Source organism: Tasmannia lanceolata, unplaced genomic scaffold (genome assembly GCF_043159265.1).
Source record: "Tasmannia lanceolata isolate RefF3 unplaced genomic scaffold, GAP_Taslan_0.1 ptg000012l, whole genome shotgun sequence".
Classification (NCBI taxonomy): Eukaryota; Viridiplantae; Streptophyta; class Magnoliopsida; order Canellales; family Winteraceae; genus Tasmannia; species Tasmannia lanceolata.
The window spans coordinates 54,296,790-54,322,599 of NW_027518689.1; the positions used below are offsets into that span (position 1 = coordinate 54,296,790).

Genomic DNA, 25,810 nt, shown 5'->3' on the forward strand with positions numbered 1-25,810 from the left:
CTCAATTTTTCTATGTCCATCTCTATATTCTTCCACAGTGAAGGATGGACAGAGACTAAGGAAATTGAAGATTCTGTCTAAAGGCTGGCATGTGTACGTCATAATCATCCTCTCAAGGATAACCCTTTGATGAAGGAGAAGAGTTAAAACAAGTACCCAATCTCTCATCCGGAATGATTTGTCAAAAGATGCTCCCTTACATGGAAGAAATGGTCAAGCATTGATCTAAACTCTTCTAAACATTCATCAATAGAAGAGTGCCGGAAAGAAAAGAAGTTCAGTTTGACTTCTTCCGAGAGATTTTCAAATACCACTTTTATCATTTCTTGAAGTGATAAAAGAAATGTGGTATTAATCTTCCATTTTGATCATGTATATTGAGCTTTATAGTTCCTATATATGTATACATGATCTTTTGATTGCCATGGATATGTATCTCATTGATTTCATTCTCTTATCCATGTGTTTATTAGAGCATCTTCTTAAACTCATATCCTCGGTCTAATAATCATCCATTCATATTCAAAGTATGATTGGTTAATGAATTGAGCAATCCGAATGGTTAAAGGTGATTAATTAAATCATGGGTTCTATGTGTCTTGAACTATTACATTTAAATTAGATGCACATAGTCAGGGGGAGCTTTCACTTGCAAATGTACAATCCTCTAAGGGTGAGCGACTGGAACTCAAAAGTTATTTTATAGCTCTGAGCATGTTCATGCTCAGGAAGAAACTTCTCTGCCCTATAATAAGAAAATCCCAATTCGAAGCAACTTGTGAACCTAAATGGTCATGTCATCAATCTAAGCATATTCTTGCTCAGGTAGAGACTCGTCCTCTTACAAGTTGCAAATGAAGCCCAAGTGTTTAAATCACTCACCTTTTAAACCATTTTGCCTGGTCATGCCCTATCACATAAGTTTCACCTAAGGCCAATGACAAATAAAGGAGGGAGAGCCAAATGGTTACTTTTTCATATTTATATAGACCATTGTGATATGCTCACATAGTCTAGTGCCCCCATAATTGTGCTTAACTTACATATCTTTTGAAACAAAAAAAATCTAGTTAGCATGCATTTTACTTTGTTTTATACTCTGATAAGCATTCTATGAGCTTTATTGTCAAATCATATACACTTTGAATAACTCTTATGAGTTTTTCTTCATCTTGACACCCCACTTGCACTTTCACTTGCATATCCCTACCTTTTTTATGTTGTCAAAAGGGGAGAACTTTGGGAATTGATTAGGTAGTCCAATTGTATATCCACCATATGCTTTACATTCATATATTACACTTGTGCATATAGTGAGGGGGAGCATTGCTTAATTATTTATTTTGTTTAAATGCACATTCATATTTTGTTTAATATCTTCAGCCTCCCTAATCAATTTGTTTGCCATCATAAAAAAGGGGGAGAATGTAAGCCCAAGGGTTTCCATAGGTTAATCATTCACCTTACCTTCTTGTTTTGATACTAGAAAACCAAATTGATTAGCATTTATGGACTGATGTGTTGCTTTAAGGTGTTGTGTTGTATACAGAAATTTCATGTCATAATCGTTATTACACAACTCTTCACAACACATGGCTTGTGTATCAAGAATCAAAGGAATCAAGAGCTTGCACCTACAGTGAAGACATCCTCATTTGAAGATGTTCGAATCAAGAAGCTCATCATGAAGATCCCACAAGTTCCTAAGCAAGTGTCAAGAAGGAGCTTGTAGTTGAACATGCCATTGGTGACACCTCATGTACCTCAACATGCATTGAAGATTGGAGGACAAGTCACAAGAGCCAAACAAGGTCAAGAAGTTCACTCACAAGCCGAAGAAGTCCAAGAAAGTGCAAAGGAGCCAAGACATTCCAAGAAGACTCAAGGTTCTTATTTTTAAATGTATTTGGAGTCCTCTTGATTTTATGTAAAATGCACTTTCAAAAGGTTTTCATACTTAACTTTTTACATCTTTGAAAACCATACACACACCATAAAATGTGTTTGAAAACCTAGGACTTAAGCCCAAAGACCATAGCCCAAAAGCCCCTGGATTTTAAAGTTAAAATGGAATTTCACTCAGGGCCGGTCGACCAGGCTATGCCGGGCAACCGCGGGATGGAACCTGGAAATCCAGGCCATCTCGAATTTTATCGGGCCGGTCAATCGGGTCAAGCCGAGTGACCGCGGATGCGCTTCTGTTTCAAACAGAACAATCCAATTTGGTCTAAGGCGGGCGACCGCCGTGGGTCGGTCGACTGGGATAGGTTTTATGAGCCAAATTTTTGAGCAAACAGTTAGCCCTCGCTAGGCGACCGCCATTGGGCCGGTCGACCGTGGCGGTAAAAAAATTGAAAATAGAATAGGGCGCCCGATAGGGGCGGGCGACCGCCGCGGTCCAGCAATCTAGCCGTTGGGGCATTTTCTGCTTGACTTTTTTAAGCCAATAATTTATAGTTTTACCCCAAACGGTCACATTTTCAAATACTCTATATATACATGATTAAAACCTATCTCTACAAGCTTTTGAACATTTTGAGAAAGATCAAATCTCATTTCTCTTTGAGCTTCAATATTTTATTTCAAAAGCTAAAAACCTCTTTGATCTTCCATTTCTACACATTATCAAGAGGCACTACATAGGGCTTTTACTTGTTTATTTCTTGGAGTGATTATGAGCTATACAAAGTTGTAATCCGCCTATTAAGAGGCATTGAGAGTTTTACTTTTTCTTTGTTCTTCATGAGAGGGTCTTCTCTTCTGCCCGGAAAGAATTGTGAAGAAGAGGGTCTTATCTTCGGCCCGTTAACAAAGGTGAAGACAAGGGTCTCCTCTTCGGCCCAAGAAAGGTGAAGACGGCATATGAGGGTTTGTTCCTTTGCCGAATGTTTCGTGCAGATGGGCTTCGCTTTGGCCCTTGAGAATGGAAAAACTTATTGTAAGAGCTTCGAGATTAGGCTTGAAATCTCACCATAGTGGAGTACCCAATGAGCCAAACTTAGAAGAGTGGAGCAGGTCAAGTTGTGACCGAACCACTATAAATCTTGGTGTCCTCGTTGTGTGTGCATTGTTTCTCTCTCTCTCTCTTACTTTCTTTCTCTTGCACGTGTGGTGATTGGTAATCTCTAACCTTACTTATGTTTATACTTTAATTGAACAAGGGTTAGTGAATGCACTTAAGATAAATGTCTAAACCTTAAATTGCATTATAATATCTATTTGAACAAGGGTTAGCTAAATGTGCATGATTAGAAAGTCTAAACCTTAGCTTCTATTGATAAATCTATTTGAACAAGGGTTAGACTAATTAGTGCTTAATTAAATGGATTAACTTTTAATCTCCCTTAATTAAGCCTAAAATTTCTAATTGACCAATTCACCCCAATCTTGGATTGTCACACCTGTATTTCAGATGTCCACGTGGCGTCCCATGAAGGAAGTTTGCATGCAGGTAAGAAGGATAAATAAGCGTTAAACTCCGAAGAAAGGGGGATCCAACAAAAGGGGGACGGAGGGAAATTAAATTCCAAAACCAAGCGCTATTAAAGGGGAGCTTTAACCACCATTAAGACCATTCAATTCCAAGCAGAGAGAGGGAAAAAAGGTGCTGGACACCCGCTCCCTCCTTCCTACTCTCCACTTTCAACCCATCCGCCCAACGTATAGAGAAAAAGCCCGCGTATTAGTTCTGGTAAGCTTGATCGTCCTCCTGTCACTTTTTGCTGTTCATCATACGGTTTGGTCCAGAATCTGACTTGGGTGTCGAAGTGGTCGTTCGGCACCCATCCCGGACCTCCCTGACCCCTTTGTTTGATTGCAGATGCTAACAGAGGCACTCTACCTGCCGTGCGATCGCAAGCCCGGATTTTGGCCCCATCACCTATGATGTGGTCTCTACAGTACTTTTTGTAAAATAACAGGCTATAAGGCTTACACCATACCATATAAAAACTCAAGAAATTATACTTAAAAAAACTCATAAAAAGAGTGCCCTTTATGTTTTTTGGTAGGTAGAAGAGTGCCCTTTGTTAAAATATGGGAGTGCAGATATTATATTCATATGAAAATGTGGAATGTTATCAGCACAACCTTATTTTGATATTTACACAAACCCAGCTGTCTTTTCTCCTTTAATTGGTGGATAAGAGTTTTTTGGGAAATATAATAACCTCTTGACAACTCTCTAGCACTAAATGACAAGATAGGTTAGGGAAAAATCAAAATCTGATATTATTTACCTATAAAAATTGTCTATAATGGGAATGATGATATTACTACTAACATATATTGATAATGGCACTACCCACTTTGTTTTTTGACCTTTTATATGCTTTTAACAGCTGTCAGTCTGTCACAGTATTCTAGAGGCGGCCAACTTCTAATCAAAATTGTCAAACAAAGTGAGTAGTGTCCTTAACAAAATAAGGGCATGCGGTTACTCGGAATCTAGTGGCATGTCTATAATTTTGATAAGAGTTAGGGGTGTTTGCCTAGAGAGTAGAGACTCCTCTTTTACTCACCTTTTCTCTCACTCGTGAGAGAGATGAATCTCTTTCAGTATCTGACACGGTCTGCACAAAAGCAACTCAATCTGTAGAAATTATCCGTTCATTTCGAAAGGTAGAGATTTCAATAGAAAACGACATTTTGAGATTGGGATGATCTAATCGTAGGATACTATTTATTCCATTAAAATATTGAAATCCAAGGGGCCTTCGTTGAAATTTCGGGAAAAATCGCTTGAAAACAAGTCAAAGGTAGCGATTTTGCTCTCTAGTAAAAAAAGCTCCGGGAAATCAGGGTTCTAGGTACCTGGATTTCGGCTATCCGGCAAGTTCTTGAATTTCTATTGGTCGAGACTTTTGGTTTTCAGTGATGATTAGGGTTTCTTTGGTTTTAGGGTTTTTCAGGATCTTGGTACTTTTTCCATTAATTGTACGGTTAGTGGTGATGATGATGAGGTGATGTTTTTTTTCTGGTTGTAGGGTTTCTTTGGTTTTAGGGTTTTTGTGTGTGGGTTTTGGGTCCTGTGCCATTTGTTATTATGCTTGTGATGATGATATGATCAAGATTGGTTTTTTCTTGGATTAGGGTCTTGTTCTTGTGATCTAAAGCTGGGAGAGTTGCAGGTTTGGATTAGGTATTTTTTTCGGGTTTGAGTGTTTTGGTTTCTCAGCCTTTTTGGTTGTGGAAGCTTTAGGTTTTTAGGATTAGGGTTTTGGGTTTAGGGGTTTGATTTTTTGCCTGTTTGATGATAAAAGTGGTGGTGGTGGTGATGATGGATGGGGAGTAAAAGAGGCAGGGTTGGAGCAGAAGATGTTAAAGAAGCAGAGGCCGTCATGCCGAGTTTCGTTCCTCCATCATCAGCACCTTATTCACTGTAATGACTACTTATTTATTTCATTATGTTTCAATTAGTGTTTGTTTTTTGTACTTGTGAATTATTCATTCAGCAATTTTATGTTTTTTAATTTTCCTTTTTTCGGGTTGCTTGTTTTGTGATTTCTTTTATAATTTTGTTTTCTATTGAGAAGTTTTGGAGGATTTCATTCTGTTGTTTGTTTCAATAGTCTAGGAATTTTAACCCACTTAATTCAACTTGGAATTATTTTCTCTATTTGTTGCTCTCAATTGGAAGAGATTTTGGTTATGTTAATGTGATGTTATTAGCTTGTTGAACCATTGGATTTCTTGCCATTCCATGTATTGGCTTGATATATTCATGAAGAAATTAGAGTTGTGCTTTCCTTGTATCAACATAAGATAAAAATTTATCACTTATAGAATATCATCTTTAAAGTCGAAACCCCAAATTACTTCTTTTAATCAGTGATTAACAGTGTCATGTTTTGTTCACCATGTCACACAATTTCTGTTTTTTATATCATCAGCCAGAAATGTGACTCAAGCAAGTCCATCAGTGTCTTGAACTGACACAATGCTTTGATTTGGGTGATTTAAAATTTAATATGATGTTTTTGGAGAAATCAACGAATTTACGTACAATAAAGAATTCTGAGTTAACAATTCTTTGCATAGTTAGTGCCATGAGCATAGTTTGAAATAAGAACAGTACTATAAAAAAAGATATCATTAAAAAAGAAAAAAATATAAAACAAAAATGATTGCTGAGTAAAACGAACACTTCTTTCAAATGCCAGTTTTCTGTCTCTCTAGAGAAGAAAGACAGTGTTTGTCTGTAAATTTTTCACCTTCCAGTTGTCTATCTCCCTTTAGTGAATTAAGATAACTTTTGTCTGTAAATTTCTCACCTCTTCACGATTCTCTGTATCTAATACATTATAAATTGATAGGGTTTTACTTTCTAACCAACTAGTTATATTTTATCCAATATACATTTAGAGTTCGTTTGGATGAAAGTAAAAATCTTACAGGGCAAATAAATTTCCATGGAAATCTGTTTTGCACAGTTTGGATGCGTTGAATCCCACCCCTGTTGACAAGAGGCTTACTTAAAAGTCAATTAAAGAGGTTCTCTCTCTCTCTCTCTATATATATATATATATATACACACACACACATAGAGAGAGAGAGAGAGAGAGAGAGAGAGAGAGAGAGAGAGAGAGAATATATATGGAGAACGGTATCCCAATAAAACTCTTTCAGCCATTATCATTTCTTCCCTCTCCCCCCTCAGAATTTTTTTTTCTTGTTAAATCGCTTAGTTGCTCAGATCGCTCTCCTATGAAAATCCCTAACCACCCCTGGATCTCTTGCCCACCTAGCAACCTCTGCTTCTCGCTCCTTGCAGTTGTCGATACCAACCAAGGACTTTCCTTTTCTCGCTCTGTTGAGAGTTTCTTCATGGACAACAATCCAATCTTCATTTCTCTATTGTTTTTCCTTTTTTCTCTTTTTTTTTTTTTTTGCAATTTTGATTTGCAGAAACCAGTCGTAATAGGAGTTAGTGGCAGAGACCAGTAGTATTAAGGTGTTCTGACAGGGCCAAAATCTCCACTCATTTTTGGGTTGGAACATCCTTGTCTGAAATCTATTTCAATAGATTTGGAGCTTTTGAGATCCTTGGATTCATGGTTGTTTTTTTTTTTTTCCAGATATTTTGTAGTCTTCTGTTCATAGAAATTTGTAGTTTGATTTCATGAAAATGAAGTTGACAGCTTTTGAAATTTGTGCCTTCCATGCTTTTCTTTCCTCCATGAGAACCTGTTTCAGAGTTTGACAAATCAGACCTTTTCTTGAGCCGCCAATTCAGAGAACTTTAAAATTCTTGAAGTTCTGTATGCTATAATTTTTTTCTTTTTTTAATGAAAAATTACCATAGATTTACTCCCCACTTCCCTACCCAAGAGTATTTTGACTACTGCTGGTTAAGGCGATACAGAATGGTGGAAAAGTACTGCTTAAAGGTATACAAAAGCCTCAACCACCAATATCTCAAGCAGTTCAGTCTGTCAGTAATGGTGAGTGATTTACATCATAGGATAAGGTGAGGTGTGATGATTCACCTTTAGCACCAGTATCTCATCAAATGCCACAGATAGGTTGGGAGTGGATTAGCAAGTTTTTCAAGAGGAGATAGGTAATGGCTCCCTTTGGTCCTGCGTCAAGGAGTTCAGAGGGCTTCGTTAGTTAAGAGGCAAATTATGTACCTAGGCATGGAGGTGATGTAAGAATATGAATTTAGATAGGTGCACAATCCATTCGTTATATCTTTTTTTCTTCCCACGATAGAATTGGAGAGAGAGTTTGTGTATTGTAGGTGAGACAAGGGCAATGGGTCATGAGATTTGGCACCATTCCCTAACGTTAATGGCCACAGGGTTGACACAAACATAACTTCCAGTCTGCATACATCCTTACCATTAAATTTTTAAAAAAGTCAAATTTATTTAAAAGATGCATTGAAATCCTATTGTGAATTTGTAAGATGTGATCTCTCCACACTTCATTCTTACTCCCATTTTGACATAATCATTTTATCTGAAATCTACACAAGTGAACGGGTTGGGTTGAACACCTTACTTTCCTGTTTAGTTGTTAACCAGTTCGTTCTCCACTTAATGCCTTAAATACACTTTTTCAGTTTTCTTTAAACTCTATTCTTGATAAAACGGAATTGGATATTAAACTCTACTTATCTTGAGAAACATGAATTGGATAAACAACAGCACACTATAAAAACGGTGAGATTGAAATAGAAGTTGCTGACATAAAAACCAAAATGAAAGGCCAAGAAAAAATACATGCTTGTTAGACTATGATAATTCAAGGTAAAATACAGAAACAGCGAGCACAAGTTTACAACAACAAAATAAATAGAGGAACAGCCAATAGAATTTATGTTGAAGTTTGCACAGATTGACATTGTTGCTTTCTCAAATCGCAACAATGGGTTAGAACATCAGCAGAAAAATCTAGTTTATGGGTGTTGCATAGAGAAGTCCCAAAACTGGAGTACATATACAATATGATAGTAATGGTAATGAGAGATCTCAGTACAGTTTCCTTGCTATTGCTTAGAAATGTTAGCTTCTTTGTTTCTAGGCATCACACAATTTCTATTAAAATTGCATGCCATCCAAACAGTGTAAATTGATTTCAGTGGAAAACTTTGGATGTCTTCTGGTAATGAAAGATCTCAGTACAGTTTTCTAGCTATTGCTTAGAAAGTTAGCTTCTTTGTTTCTAGGCATCACAATTTTTTATTAAAATTGGATTTTCTCATAAAACTCTGGATGCCATCCAAACAGTGTCAATTGATTTCTGTGGAAAACTTTGGATGTCTTCCAAACAATGTAAATCGACTTCACTGTGAATTTATTTCAGCTACAATCTATATCAGATGAAATCACAAACGACCTATTAGGAAACAGCATTTTCCGTGTTAGAAATTCAGAGTAAGAGCAAATTTAAAATCCTGATTTTTTTTTGGATAGTTCTCAGATCCCGCATTTTAGGGAGAGATCTTTTACTGTTCTGTGCAGAATAGCAGTTCATATTTTTTATGACCTTTCTTCTGAACATGATTTGTGATGATCTCAATGATTATTTCCTAACTTCTCTACTGCAGGTCTGTCTCTGAGTTTTGGTGGCTGATTAAAATTTTATTTGGTTTCTGGGTTTGAATTTTCGTACTTTTTATTGTTTGCAAGCTTTCCAATACTTCCACTTGATTTTTTCAGTAGCGCCGAGGGCAACCACATCCATGCTTCTCGTGTTTCTGACTTTGGGTCGCTTGAACAATCTATTGGATTTCGCCTAGAGGATACTGTTGACTTTAGTAGAAGTATGTATTTGATGCCTTGTTGCTTCATGAGAGGTCAACTTGAATATAACTGACTTGTAATATTGTAAACTTCATCTTCTCCCAGTTTTGTCAATAATATTTTATGCCTTTATCGATGTCTAACCAGTTTTAGTTGTATTAACTATATTGTGCTTGTGCCCAATTAAGCCAGGACATTTAATCCTATATCTTTCTCCAGTGAAATTATATTTTCAAGTTCCTCTTAGTTGGTGCTTTTGAATAAAATTATTGTGTGATATTCATTCTGGTGCTATGACACCATCTGGATGATTTTAGCTTGTCATATTCAGTTGACTGGTTTTGAATAAAATTATTGTGTGATATTCATTCGGCAAAATGATTTTTGTTTTTTCAAAAATTAACTGTTTTTCCGAAATTTCAGAAATTTCAGCAATTTCGGCATAATAATGTAAGTCTTTCAGCTGCAATTTCGGTTTCGGCCAAGGCCGAAACCGAATTTGAAATTTAAAACCTTGGTTTTTGATATAGACATGCTGGAGTAGATTGTGATTTCATCTTTCTCTGTGTCGTGCACTGAAGATCCTGTGTTCAACTCAAAGTCAAGTGGCCAGGTTGTTACTTCTGATCCTCTCCAATTCAGCAATTTTAAGAAGGTATGTTCTGGTCTTTTCCTAAACGTAACTGTACAGTCTTGAGATTGGTAAGTTACAATGAGTGCCCTTCTTGCTACTTAAGAAGCTTGTTTATTCTCAATGGTCTTTTCTCAAGAAACAGTCACTCGCTTCCCCTGACATAGCTCATTCCGCGAAGATAGTTGGGCCACAAAGATTAACTCCACAAAAGGGTCAACAGCCTAATCTTGTTTCCCTAGCTAGTGTACAGTTTGAGAACTGGGGAGAGTCTACGATGGCGGAAACCAGTCCTAGAACAGATACGTCAACGGATGTGGACACAGACGATAAAAATCAAAGGGTGATACATCTATTTTTCCCTTTGATATGTTTGGTGCTGAACTTTTTTGAAGAAGGCATTTTTCTTCTTCTTGTGCTCATGTCTGTGGCATTGTTTTTTTTTATTTTTAAAACTGAACCTTATTAGCAGTTAATCCACTATTGTTATTTGAATCATACGGGTGTATCATATTTGTCAGTTCTTGTTTTTCGGAAATTGTTAAATGTGACTCCTCGTCCCTCTTTTATGCTTTATACATATACTAACTGCCATATAAGCAATTTCTTGTAAATGTTAACATTCCTAAAACTTGTACAATTACGATTTAGACAATGATTCTTGTGAACTTCAAAAGAAAGTAGAGTCATCGGAAAGATTGTGTTTCCCTTGGGTGAAATAGTGAAAACATGACATTTATATATTATGCAGTAGAAATAAAATAGCAATCACAAGTTTCAAACTTAAATTGACTTATAAGTTATAACACTTTCCTTCCTCTAAACAAAAATCCTCAACCTTTCTTACTCAGTTCCTAACTTCAAAACATTTCTAATATCGTCCTATAGAAGCTGTTTTAGAAATCCAAGAAGGTTCAAACAATTCAAAACAGAAATCCTAGAAAGTACAAACAATCTCACATTTTTCCAAAACATGGATTTTCATCTTTACTATTTCTTTTCTACTTTAATATTCTCTGCTGGACACCTTTTTCTCTTTCTCAATTGTTTTCTTAGCTTTCTTCAATTCCGTCTCAATCTTTCCCTTTTGTCTCCTACCAATTATACTTTTTTTCCTTTACTCTTTCAATAGTCACTGAACAGAGCTAGTCAATCCAATCAGAGCAAAGCCCCATACCAACCCGGAACCGAACTCGACCTTCGTTGCCTGCTCTACATCATCTACTCTCATTTTTTTAGCTTCTACTGCTGTTTCGACATGATGCCACATGTTTACTTCTAAGACCTCTACCAAACGTCCCACTTCACAAGCCTCCTCTCGAGACACATTTGAGGTCCTCTACCTTGCTTCCCATGGTAGCACATCCCAACTTTACGACTTTGCAAAACACTTACTCTTGGCCCATGATCAATTATTTCTTATTGCGTCAGCCTCGACGCTCGAAGTGCCACCAACTACCAGATCTGTGGCCATCATGGTCCATCAGTGTAGCTCGCTGTACCAAGCAGTTTCTCCTCTGATTCTCGCACATCATATGGGTGATCACTCCATTTCTACCTCGCCAAAGCTTCGTGAATGAGTGATACAAGTGCTGCTTGTCACATCGTCATCACCAATGACTCATGGCCCTATTATCGTCCACATATTGTAATGCGATGAATCTTCAGTTACCATAACCCAATAAGTTTTGCATTATTCCTTTTACTTTTGATTAGTATTCAGCGGGAACTATTGTTTTTCTCTTAGTTTATTTCTCAATTTGGTTGTTATTATTATTTTTTTGTACTCGAAATTTTATTCTTGTGAAGGATCTGCATACAAGGAAGCTCATCACTGGATTCATAGTTCAAGGCAGCCTATATATATCTTATTAAACTCCTTTGATTTCCCCTTCATATTGTGCATTCAATGTCTATGCCCTTTCAACATTTGTTTCTCCTTTGTCTGCATGGCATTACCCCTTGTCCCACGCTAATGCCAGTGTTTTGCACAATTTAGTCTCCGTGTCATTTATTTTATCGTCATGTAATAATGCTTCATGGTACCATTGAAAAAAAGTAATAATGCATCATAGTTCAAACTGCTATGACTATCAACGTCGGAAGCACTTACCAATTTCATTTCAATTGAATAATAAAATTAAATCCTTATTTCCTTTTTTAACTTACTCTTTGATATTTGGGGCCATACCCTAGTTGTTTCTCATTTCTGGCTCTTGTTTTCATGTAATCTTTGTGGATTTATTTTCTCGTTATGCCTATATTAACCCCCTTCTATTACAATATTAATCAAGGGCGGTGATAAATTCACCCCCTTCTATTACAATATTAACCCCCTAATTTTCAAAATGGACTGTACAACCTCTACAGATCGGATGGCTAGGATCATCCTATGGAAACGATTTTTGGGGAAAAACCTTATTTACATTGTGGCCCATCAAATGGGCTGTTTGGATCATCTTATGGTTTGGGTTGTACAGTCCATTTTGAAAAATATGGCGTGAATATTGTAATAGAATGGGGTGAATGTATCACCGCTCTAAATCGAATGTCTTCTCTTTCTTGCTTCAACATGCTTGTTAATTTAGCATTATGCATTATCAAATATTTACCATGTGATGTGATATTGGTGGAGAGTACACTAGACATGCCTTTTGGCCATAGTTTTTAAACTACCCCATGTCCTCGTGAAGGCTCATGAGTCGACTCCCTTTTCCCTTGGTTGCATTCTACGTTTTGCCTCGGCCTTCCACATCAAACCCTGTAGAGTCAATAAAAACACCTTTGACTCTCCCGAGTTAGGACCACGCCAACTGAGTACTTAGCCGCATCAACCGCGTTCTTGGCCGCGTCCGTGCCGAGTCAACAAGGATTTTTTTGGCTACATTTTGATCCTCATCTCCGTTTTTAAACACTGTTTTGGGATAAATGTTTCTCTCGTGCTACACAACATAAATTTTCGTTCCCTCAATCTCCATCTCAAAATGGAGTTTAAGAGAAAAAACATTGCTACATTAGAGAAGCTGGTTTGTTGATGCTCTTTCATTATGGAGCACTTCTGCAATGTAAATGTTGCCTTTGTGCACGCTTAGGTGTCTTCATTTCAGCTTTTTACTGGTGTTGTATCTGATTATTCTCTACTTGGATCATGGGGTTCTATATAATAGTGTCATTGCCACTATTTGTAAACACTAGCTTCGTTTGGTTGCCTAAAAGCTCAGCAGCCATCGGAATTTGGCTTGGATTTGGCATGCTATTCCACGTTTGGTTGCCAAAATAGCATTGGATTCCCTTTAACTTCCTTGGATGTTTCTCATGTAATAATTGCTTGTCTGGTGACATTGATTCCTGGTCCCCTCATGACTTTTAAACCAAATTCTTCCAAAAGTAAAGAATTTTGGTTGAATTTTCTAGGGAATGATGCTCTCTCTCTTCCATCTCTCTCTCTCTCTCGCCTTTTTCTGTCCTTATATTGGTAATGACACCCCTACTCTCTTGCTCTTGGAGTATATGCCGCGCAACCAAACACTACTTACACAATTCTCCGTGGTAATTCCAGGCAAATCAAAATGCTTGTCTCCTCCCTTGGACTTCGTATTCCACTACTTCACTACTCCTCGAGCCACCACCGCGCAACCAAACATAGCCTAAGGATATCATTGTTATGTTAGATTGGTTGTAAAACCCCGAGCAAAATCACTACACGTTGCGGAAGAATAGACTGTCTAGAACAAATTTTTTGCTCTAATCGAGCATTCCTAGGGACTAATTGATTTTAATGTGATTTAATAAACGTAAATATAAATACCTTATTTTGCTGATGAGAAGAAAAACGTCTGCGTGATCTACTCCTCGAAAATCCGCCAACGATCTAATCGATGCGAAACCATAAGTTTAATCGATGGATTCCTTTCTTTGCACAAAGGATCTTGTAAACAACTCTTTGTTTAGTTTATAACCTGATCTAAATCAGATTATAATGTGGGAATATGTATTTAGATCAATGGAGCTTTGTTGGATGTTTGTCTTTGACTTAGAAAAGACAAAACTAGCTGATAGAATTGAAGAAGAAGAAGAAGAGAAAGACTTTGGGATGTCTCTACCAATTTCCAACACATGGAATTATTAAAGAGCTTTCTCAAACTCTATTCCTTTGTCTTGTATTTATAGAGTTCTCAATATCCATATACACAACCCAAAGCTTCTAGAGAAATCTCACAACACATGGAAACTAGTCACAATTAGAAGCTCCAATTTGGAAACAGGCTAGTTGGCTTTTTCAAAATAGAAACGAAACACTGTGGGAGTATTTTTAGAAATTCTTGGATTTTTAGAAATTTCTAAATTGAGTTTTTTCCAAGTAAAAAACGTGGTTGCTTTATTGGATAAAAACAATCCCAAAAATATCTCACACATTGTTTCCTGTTTCAACATTCCCGCTATAAGCCTATAGGTCAAATTTCGACCTTATTTTTAGTCAAGTAAATGGCTGAATTAGAAAAAATCATAAACTACAAAGTTGTAGATCTTTCAAAATCCTTTGAAACGAGTACTTAACGTTAATTTTTGACCAGAGATGAGTAAGTTATGACTGTTTTATTAAAACTAGTCTATAAGCTAAACTTACAATTATTTATTTAATTCTTTTAATTAAATAAACATATTTCCTCCCATCCAATGGGATAAAAAGCTCCATCCATATTTTTCTATAATTCCCAAAATACCCTTATGCTCCGTTTGGTTGTTGGGTTTTTTTTTGCTAGGATTTATGTGGGAGAATATTTAGTGGTCACATCAGCTTTTTCTTGCTGACATCAGCAAAATCTTGTCTTGAAAATGGTGGTCTCTCTTTCTCTCTCTACCCTCTCTCTCCACTCATCATAATATCTTTCTCTAATTAATGCTTGTCCCCTCTTTTGTCTCCTACCTTTACCCACATAAATCCCAGGAAAAGAAAAAAACCTGGCAACCAAACGGAGCATGGTTTATACTTAACCATTTTGGTATTCCCAATGTATCCCATAGTGCATATACACTATATACATTGTATATATCCTTTCAATGCATTCAATGCCACAAAACTAGTTCGTGTAAGCAACCAAATAAATGCGAGACCTCTATTTAATAGATAATAATAGGTCAATTGAGTAGTGAGTGGGATCGTAGCAGGGATTCAACGGTGGATCCTGCAGAACCCACAAGTGGGCCCCACTGCGATTATTGCTCCGTAGCCAATGCTACAATCGCATTGAGTCAGTGGCCTCCATCGAGACGTAACCTTGAAGATAACCGTCAAATCATCATACCCCTAATCACATCAAATGTGCGAGTCCTTTCTCCAAGTCCACATCTACTGAGTTGAGTCCTACAGGGGGTGGACATCAACTACGCCCTGGGCTCACTCACTGTATACCTTTCAGTCAAGCAGTGTTGGCCCGCAAATGCATTTGCTGAAAACATTTCAAAACTTATTTTGTGAAATCCTTTTGATAAACATTTTATCAAATCCACCCGGCCAGGTATTTTTCTAGGCCTACTGCTCTGACCAAAACCGTAGATGTTATCCTATGAAACAGGTGGAGAATACCATGTCTGGTATCACTATTGACCTCGAAGGTTTGTCCAACACTCCAGTACTACCCTCTAGTGACTCCAAGAGAATCACGGTTAGATAGACCAAGAATGAGAGACTCGCCAACAGACCAATATGACCCCTCAGGTCAAAGGACATGTAAAGGGTCCTGTCTGGTAGAATAGCTCAACTATCTCCTGTCCCCAAGCTATTCTAATATTATCCTGTTCAGTACGCAATCTCATTGTCATACCCATTCTATCTTGCTTAGGGTCCACTACCCAAGTGATTGAGATAAGTCACTTCACATCACGTGCATGTCGACAAGATAGATGCTAGTTGTACACAGGAGGAGGTTTCCAACCTCAACCCCAACTAGGAACTATTAAGGTCTGCAAAGAACCGGAATCCCATATCTCCTTGCTCTCTAGGATCTGTGAATCCATGAGCATGGGTTTCCTACTTTGCTACCTAAGGACAAATTCGTGTCAATAACAAGTAGCATGTCACACATATTTAACTTTTAGTTACCCATTAATTGTCATGAAAAGAAACTTTTATGGTCCGTTTGGTTGCCAGTTAAATTTTTGTCCTAGGAATAATCTAGTAAAATTTTGAACCCATTCCATGTTTGGTTGCCTTTTAGCACTAGAATTTTTTTAATCCCACTCTTGTAATGATTGCTTATGTGGTGACATGGGCTCTTTGTCCCCTCTTTTTCTTTTCTAGGGAATAATGTCCTCTCTCTTCCCTCTCTCTCCTCCCTTCCCATATTTGGTAATGACACCCCTAAATTTTGGCGGGAAGTTTTGAAATTGTAGGAAAAAAAAACCTAGTTGACTTCACTGTTGGGATTAAAAAGTTCCCAGGGTAAAAAAAAGTCCCAAGAGTAAAAAAAAACCCGGCAACCAAACGGAGCATTATTGATTAACATGCAAAATATACTGGGTTTTAGGGCACCTACTCTAACATGTTATTCTCTCTGTTTTGCGATATTATGATCTCATGACATGTCTCGTTTGATGAGTCTCACGTTTGTGATTCTCAGAGGATTGTCGATGAGATTAAGGGGGCGATGTCTGTGTTGTGGGTGTCATAGCTCACTCCAGATCGAGGAGACGTCAGGAGTTGTGGCCTTACAATAAGCACTGTGTTCGTAAAACAATAGTGTACAAGAGAAGTTAAAAAGTTAATTCTCTATGTACCAAACATATGCACACACAAACATGTATGGTGTTAGTACTGGTATATGTGAATGATATAATCATCATTGAGAATGATCTTGGAATTTAAATGCTAAAAAATATTTTATGCTTTGACATGGAAGATCTTGGTTAATTGCACTACTTCCTAGGAGTTTAGGGTTAAAAGAATTAAGGTAGGCTTAATACTATCACAGAAATGTATTTGACTCCCCCCTTTAGCAGATTTCACATGATGAATTGCAAGTAAATCAACAATCCTTCCGTCTACAATTAGAAGTTCAATGGAAATAGATGGTGAGAAGATTAGAGACCCTCTTACTTATCGCATTACCTTACGGAGCCTAGGGCCCCTTCAATGCCTTTTACTAGATCTCGAATCAATTATGTAGTGAACTTAGTGTGTTAATTTATCCATGATCCTAAAGAGGAGCACTTACATGTAGCGATTAGATGCACAGTAGATCATGGCTGATTCTATGGGGCGCACAGGTCAAGAAAACTGCGGTGCAAGGATGAATATTCATATGCAGATTGGCCAGGAGCTACATGATCCACGCGATTAGTAGCTGGTGCTTAGTATACTGGGAATTGTAGTCTAGACTCTAGATTGCACTCTTGACCATGATTTAATTTTGGGATTTCATTAATGTTTCAGTCAAAATATACGAAATATGCAACTTTTCAGATAAAAAATCAAAGACATTTCGACATAAACCCTAACAAAAATTTACTCCACTTATCGAAAAGAGAACCACAAGATTCCTTTAAGATGCTTCTAAAAAGACAAAAAGGAAATCCTTATGAGTGAGGAGTGATAAAATGACCCTCAAATCGATCAATACATCTTAGGGCATGCTTAGCAGAGTAATTTCCCATTCCAAAGGAGGTTATGAGGAAGTTCGATAGTGACAAGTTTTGAGAACATGCGTGGAAGGGAAGATGTAGATGGGGAAGAAAGGGAGGGAAAGGGATTCATGACGGAAGAGTTTCAGGTGAATGGAAAGGGAAGGAAGAAAAAAGGGTCGAAATATAGGCAGTGAGAAAAATTTGATGGAAGATGTAGATGGGGAAGAAAGGGAGGGAAAGGGATTCATGACGGAAGAGTTTCAGGTGAATGGAAAGGGAAGGAAGAAACAATGGTCGAAATATAGGCAGTGAGAAAAATTTGATGAAGGATGAAAAAATGGGTTCAAAATAAAGAGTGTGAGACAGAGAAAGGGGTGCATTGGGTTGGAAGTGAGTGTTGGAAGTGTCCTAGTTGAGAATTAGAGCGATTTTAGGTTTTGAAATTTCATGGGGGAGAAGAAAGGTTTCGTGGGATTTGGGGTATTGAATCTTAGATTTAGTTGATAAAGGATGGAGATTGAAAAAATAGAAAGTTTCTTATTTTAGAAACTTTATAAAACATCCACCTTTTAGACTTAGGAAACCCTGGAGATGGTGTCAAGGAGCTTTGAGCTTAGTGCTGAAATGCACCAACATAAGGGAATATAAGTTGCCGAACAAACTTATGCGATAGCGGAAGCGGTAAGGTTAAAGTGATGCTCTTAGTTTAGGTAACTAAGGGAAAGGGAATGAAAGGGGTAGTAGAAAGTGTTGAAAAGTCCTTGGAAAAGGAACTAAGAGGGGCTAGAAGGGCTTGAAACTAATGGAAATATTTATTAAGGGTAAGATGGTTATGTAGGGTATGTTAAGGGGAATATGACGGAGGTCGGGCTAATGAGATGGACTTTCTTCAAGGAAGGTCTTATTAAGGAAATGAAAGGGGTAGTGGAAAGTGTTGAAAAGTCCTTGGAAAAGGACCTAAGAGGGTCTAGAAGGGCTTGAAACTAATGGAAATATTTATTAAGGGTAAGATGGTTATGCAGGGTATGTTAAGGGGAATATGAGCTAAGGAGATGGACATTCTTGAAGGACTTAGGTTTGTTAACGAATTGGTTAAAGGGGGGAATCAAGGAAGGCTTAAAATTTGGGTAGTTAAGACCGTCAATGAAAGCAAGAATTAGGTTTGCGTAAAGATCAAGAATTGGTTACGGAGGTAGAAGGGACATCAAGAAGGGTGGATGTTAAACTTGGTGATAGTTTTCAAGAAATAAACTAGGCTTGTGGGTAAACGACTGTGAAACAAGAAAGGAAGAGTGGCTACAGGGGAATTCTTGGATTTTAAAGGTTATCGGGTGATGGGTGGTTGTGAAGGCTAAGAATAAAGGTGGTGTGGTCGGATGAGTGCAAGGGATGGTTGATCAAGGTCAAGAAAGTTGTTTGGGCTATTAGAAAGAGGGTGTAACGACCCGGATGTTTTTAGGGCAATTTGTTTTTTTATTGCAATCCCAAAATCCGAATCGCTACCACAAAAGGAAACAAGCTAACTCACAATAAATAAATACTAAATATATTTTGTGGAATTAGATATAACCAGAGAATTAAGAAAAACAAATCCATTTTTCTTTCTTAAAATCCAAACTCCAACATCAACCCCTTGATTCAAAGACATCATCATAATGAAATAATCTAGAAGAATGACATGGCCGTCATTCCACTCATAACACTTTTCCTTTTCCTTGCGCATTTAGTTCTCCCCATCTACATTAATTTCGTCATCCACTATCGCGAAACCTGAGATATATATAGCAACATTAGATACAATGATCTAGCAGAGTCATCCATCTACCCAAACAAGTATAGAGATCAAAAGTAGTTAAACTGTGTGAAATATGCATGAAATATTGGACGGCTACCCAAGGTACTCCAGCTCCCATAGCCTGTTACCTTTGCCTGCACGGACTGCCTACTTCCCCATCCAAAGACAGTGGCTGCGAGGGCTTGTTACGGCAGACCCTACCGCCGCCTCATGGACTCCTCTTGGTCTTAGAGGATTCCACATCGACAAGGGGTTGCGCTCACCACCCTTGTCGTCTAACTTTCCAGGGATTAGCTCAATAGCCTCCCATCACCCATCGCATTAACCTTGGTCATGCAATATTTCTTACCTTTTCGAGGATTGATGACATAGCAATAATTTCCTTTATTTTTTTATCAGTAAAATCCGTTATCGTACAACACGTATAGCATTACATTTCGATAAGAGAACTAATAAGTTTCCAATTATCATATGCTACAAGAATAACAAGTGAATGTGGTGTAACATTTTATCAGGTCTAGGCATGTGACATGTTACCATTAAAAGACGCTACATTATTGCACCTACTTCCCTTATTGAAAACCATACAAAGTTTAGGTTTAGTTGTCACCTGCCGTTAACTTACGAAAGAGGGTGAATGGAGAGGTCCCTGTTAGGGAGAGTGAAATAGTCCTGAAGTCATGCATAGAGCGTAACAGTGTCAATTAATTTAGGTTTAAGTCTTTCAAACACTCACACACTCTCTACATAGTGCAATCCCACTTTTTTGGGGGACAACAATGCACATGCACAGAACACAACTGCTGCCCTATTTTTTTTTTTCCGGGCACACAAGGCATGCACACAAGACACCAATTGCGGCGCTGTTTTCGGAACAAAAGTCTACACACATTCACTACTAACTGCTGCCTAGTTTTGGAGCACCAACACACACAGACAATGCGACGAGCTGCCAGGTTTTTGGGCGAAAAACACGCACACAGAAAATGCTAGTCGCTGCCCTGTGTTTGGGCATAAAGCACGCACACAAACATACTAAACTGTTGTCCCGTTTTTTGGATGCAGTCGCTCATACAAACATAGGACGCCGCTGTCCCATTTTCGGGTGAGAACACACAAATCATTTGGGGAGTCTCACACATAAAGAACTGTTGAGATATGAAATATATGCGAAAATTATTTAAAGAGTCCATAAGCATAGAACTGATAAGTTACAAATCATACACGAAATTCATGTTGAAGGGTCTACACGCATAGTACTGGTGAGGTACACAACATATACAAAATTATTTTAAAGGATCTATGTGCATACACATGATGAGATAAAAATCTTACACCAAGAATCATTTAAAGAGATCTATGCGTACACAACTGATGAGATACAAAACATACATAGAACTCATTTTGAAGGTGTATTTATATAGTACGGAAGAAATAGAAATTATACATAAAAATCAATTTGCACACCTATTTACATAGTATTGGTCAAATAGGGTTATACGCACAAATCTATTTGAATACCTATCTGTATGATACTGTTGAAATGGACAAAAAAATCGATTTGCGCATCTATTTACATAGTATTGAGGAAATGGAAATATGCACGAAAACTTGTTGAATACATGGTAGTGATGAAAATAGAAACATATATGAAAATCTTGGCATATAAGCTTATGTACATAGACAGTTATGTTGGAAAAGAACATGCACGAATTCGTTAGTGTATAGACTTATATAATCATTGTGCTGTTGAAAAAGACATGCACGAAATTTTTGTTGTATAAATCTATATACAGAGTGCTGTTGGAAAAGACATACATGAAAACTTGGGTATATGAACCTATATACATTGTGTTGTTGAAAAGACATGCATGAAAACTTTGGTGTATAAACCCATATGAATAGTGCTTGTTGGCAAAGGCATACACAAAATCTTTAGTGTATAAACCTATATGCATAGTCTTGTTGGAGAAGCCATACAATAAAACTCTCGGGTATAAACCTATGTGCGTAGTGCTGTTGGAAAGAAATCATACAAGATCAAGGGTACTTAGTAGATGAGTTAAATGTTGAAGAAGTTCAAGCCACAAAAGGTCAAGCCTCATGCCCAAACCTCCACTTTTCCTCCTCTACTCATCCTCTCTTTCTTTTCTCTTTTTCTCTTTTCTTTCTATCCCTCTCTCTATTTTCCAACCTAAGGGGAGAGCTTAAGTTCAGTTATTTACAACGTCTTTCTATTTTTCTTTTCCCTTTCTCCTTTTCTCTTTCAAATCCAAGATTTCTTTCTTTCTTTTTGATACTTAATTCCCATACGTGATTTAAGTGATTTCTCATTTATTAAGCTAGCTTTCCCTTTTGGTTTTTCCTCCAAGAATTTTAACCTTTTAAGTTTAAAAAAAAAGAGCCTAAAATATGATGTGCTAGCATGGCTTACTAAAATGAGAAAAGCAAAGTCAACTCTTTAAGATTTGGAAGATATACACAATCTTACTACTTTATTTTCTAATTTAAATGACATAAAACAACTTTAAACTTGCTTGAAAAGATTCCTAAAACACAAATCCCGTATTTGACACATACCATAATGGTAAGTGGGCCATAGCTTCATCAAATCATGTCCAAATTGCTTGATCTTGGGCCCGTTGGATAGGGAATCGAAAAACCTATCTTATGAGACCAAAATCAAGTCAAATGGACAATATTTGATGTCTCAAATTTGAGCTACAAGAAAAATGACAAAAAAAAATTAAAAAGAATATCTCCCTCCTTTAATTTAGATTTTGAAAGTTGAATATCTTTCCTAATGTTTTATGTGCTATCTATGATTACCAAAAAGCGGGAAAGAAAGTCAACCATGGGAGATTTACCATTTAGGCAAATCCCATGATTGAGCACACTTTGGAAATTTGTCCAACCTATGTGGATTTGAAAAGATAGTTTCCATGAAAAGTCAATTCCATGGAAAATCTCAAGATTAAATTGAGTGATTATTTTTAAGATAATTGGATATGGTCCATAGATTTATTAACTCTTCCGATCTTATAAAATCAAAGGAGATCGATGCTCGAGTGACATGATCTGATGTCTACTCGAGTTCGATCGACGATCCTAGGGGTCTAATTGTGGATCCAACGGATTGAATGGCTCAAATCGTAGATCTAAACCGTTGATCTTCTATCGAGGAATCTACGACCAAGATTAAATTATATTTTTACCAATTTCACGGACCTTTGGTGGGGTCGAGCATTACAGAGGGTTTTGGGTTGCTGTAGGTGGGGTGTTTTGGGTTAAGGCAGCATGGAGGTGGGGCTCACGGTTGGGAGATTGGTTAAAGATCAAGTGAAAGTTGTTAATTGGTTAAGGAAAAGGGACTGAGAATTAGTTTGTTAGGGAAGTAAATAGTAAAGACTTCAAGAAGATAGAGGGCAATATGGTGGGATGAAAAGAGAGATCAATGGGGCTGTTTGCACTGGTGTCTTCTCAGGTTGGATGGGAATTGGTTAGAAGACATTGTGGAAAGGACTCTAGATAAGGTGATGGCTATTGGCTTGGTTATACAAGCATAAAGGACTGGGCTTGGGGCTTTTTGTCGAGGAGGTGGGCTTGCGAGTCAAGACAATAGGTAGGTGAGGACGATTAATGGACTCAGGGTTAAGGAATAAAAGGGGGTGCATGGCGTGAAACGTCAAGCTATGTTAGGAGAAAACTGCATGAGTTGGAGGGAGTCACGAGGGCTTCAGGCGAAAAAAAAGGAGGGAAAAAAAACTCCCTCCCTAGGTGGAACCCTAGGGAGGGAGGCTGTTTCTCCCTCTCGTCTCCCTTTCTCTCATCCCCCTCTCTCTCGCTCGTTGTCCTCTCTCTCTATTTGGAATCTCGCCCTCTCGTCTCTCTCCATTGCTGCTTTTTGGAGTCTCGCCCTCTTTTTCTCATCTCTTCCATTGTTGGCAAAAGATGAGCCGTGGAGGCTGAATCGGGAATTGTGGAGGCCATATCTGGAGCATGGCTCTTCTGTGGTGGCTAGATCTAGGGCTGTGGAGGCTGGATTGGGAGCCGTGGAGGCCAGATCTGAAGCCATGGAGGCCGTGAAGCTGGATCTGGAGCCGGGGGAAAATCGTGAAGGTTGTCGGAGGCCGTAAAAGGCCGTGGGGTGCTGGACCTGGAGCCATGGAAGGCCAGCTATAGGCGGTGCGAGGCCGTAGAGGTCGTGGATTATCGGAGTCGGAGGCCATGGGGGATCTGGGAGGCTGTGAGGCTGTGGATTGACGGACTTAGCAATGGGGTTGATGGGTTTGACCGTAGGAGGTTGTGGTCTTTAGAATCAAGATCGTGGGTGGCATGAGGACGGGTGCGATGGTCAGTGGAGGCTGGCTCGGGAACCGTGGAGGCCAGATCTGGAGCATGGCTCTTCCTTGGTGGCTAGATCTGGGGCTGTGGAGGCAGGATCTGGGACCGTGAAGGTTGGATTGGGAGCCGTGGAGGCCGGATCTGAAGCCATGGTGGCTGTGAAGCTAGATCTGGAGCTGAGGAAAACCGTGGAAGTTGCCGGAGGCCGTGAAAGGCCGTGGGGTGCTGGACCTGGAGCCGTGTAAGATCAGCTATAGCTTGATGACGATGGTGATGGCTGAGACTCCCCCGACGGAGTTGATTTTTGTGGAGGAAACGTAGAACGGTAGAAGAGATTGGAGGATGACCCGCTGGATTTTGGTGGTGGTATGAGGTGGAGGCCGCCGAAGATTCGACGGTGTTGTTGGTGGTCGGCTATCGTGCATGGTTAGGGGCGCACAATAGTCCTTGGCCTTCGAGCGGAATTTTTGAAAATTGAATTCGGAATGTGGTGGAGAAGTCTGTGTGACGTGGCAGGTCACGATCTTGACTTGGTGGGCCCAACAATATGGCATTTTTTGTTGTATTCGTTACAATGGAGGCTACTGGGTAATGTAAGGGGAGTATGAGGGGTAATGGGCTTTTCTTTTGGGCCAAGGAGAATGCTCCTGGGCAATTCATACTATGTAAATCTTGTGGGACTACTGGTCCCCATTGTAAAATTTGCTAGTATGAATATATTTGTCAATTTTAAAAAAGAATGTTAGGAGATTTATGGCCTATGAAGAAACTGGGTTTTACATGGAATACAAGGGTGTAAATTGCCTGGTTTTTGGGGAATATTGAACGTGGTTAACAGCAGGGTGTGGGGACTGTTTGCGGGGTGAGAAGAAAGGTTGCAAGGGGTTTTCGATCTAGAAGAATGAAAGGCAAAGTTGCTGGCTGGTTTTTGGTGTGAAAACCTTAAGGTGTGATGGGGTTTTGGGCGTGCATACCTGGGCTAAGACTTGGTGGTGGATGAGGTGATGAGGCAGGAAAGGCTGCTTTGATAGTGGTGTTGTCGTTGTAAACTAGTCGAGTCGAATCTTTGATGAGGAGGAAGATGAAAATAACAAAGAGTTTGTGTTTTGCTTCTTTGTTCAATGGTTGAAGATGAAGAAAAAAATTGGAGCAAATTTCCGAAACGGAAAATTCTATTCCATAAAAAGCTCAGCCCTCTAAAATTCTTTAGTTAGGAGATTTATGGCTGTGAAGAAACTGGCATTTGCATGGAACGCAAGGGTGTAAATCTCCAGGTTTTTAAGGAATACTGGACATGGTTAACAACAGGGTGTACAGACTGTTTGCGGGGTGAGAGGAAATGTTGCAAGGCTGGTTGCTAGGGATTTTCGATCTAGAAGGAAAGGCAAGGTCGCTGGCTGGTTTATGGTGTGAAAACCGTAAGGCGTGATGGGGTTTTGGGCGTGCAAGCCTGGGCTAAAACTTGGTGAAGCAAAGAAGCTGGTGGATGAGGTCATGAAGCAGGAAAGGCTGCTTCGATGGTGGTGTTGCCGTTGGAAACCCGTTGAGTCAAATCTTTGATGGGGAAGAAGAAGAAAACAATGAAGAGTTTGTGTTTTGCTTCTTTGTTCCGAGGATGAAGATGAAGGAAAAAAATAGGAACAAATTTCCTAAACTTAAAATTTTATTTCCTCTAAAATTCTGTACATGCTTGTGCTTTTATAGAGTTTTCTTGGATGAATTCTACTCAAACTAAGTTTTCCTAATTCTACTAGAATTAGAAAATAAAAAAGAAAAGAAAACTACTAAATTATCCCTAAAATTCGAAAAAATTCTCCATTAAAAATCGTCCAGCATGGAGCAATTAAAATATTAATAATTTAAAGTAATTTTACCATTAGAAAAATTCTTAATAAAATAAAAACTAAAGCAAATAAATTTACATAATTGTGAAACAAGGACCATTGATTATAGTGCCGTTCCTGTCTTATTCCTAGGCGATTTGTGGATGATCAGCCTTCAGGTAATATGATCTGGCATTCTCTCAGGCTCGATCGTCGATCCGCGTCTTATGTTTCCTAATCTGATGGTTTGAAATGGTCCGATCATGACTCGACTTCTTGGCCTTCTAATGGCATAGATGCACCTACGTCATACCCCTTCTTGAAAAAAACTCGATGACGAGTTTAG

At 38.4% G+C, this 25,810-nt stretch overlaps 1 protein-coding gene across 2 annotated transcripts in view; it reads left to right on the forward strand.

Moving 5' to 3' along the window:
- Window positions 1-4,540: 4,540 nt before the first annotated feature.
- LOC143888460 (transcription factor TGA2.2-like) overlaps window positions 4,541-25,810 on the forward strand; it is a 58,054-nt gene continuing 36,784 nt past the window's right edge. Inside the window, exons 1-4 of one of the 2 annotated variants that reach the window (XM_077392910.1) lie at window positions 4,541-5,380; window positions 9,165-9,268; window positions 9,830-9,903; window positions 10,019-10,222. In XM_077392910.1, the coding sequence (XP_077249025.1) occupies window positions 5,283-5,380; window positions 9,165-9,268; window positions 9,830-9,903; window positions 10,019-10,222 (480 nt within the window). In that variant the 5' untranslated portion in view covers window positions 4,541-5,282. The remainder of the gene's footprint in view (window positions 5,381-9,164; window positions 9,269-9,829; window positions 9,904-10,018; window positions 10,223-25,810) is intronic. The other variant, XM_077392909.1, reaches the window with a different exon arrangement.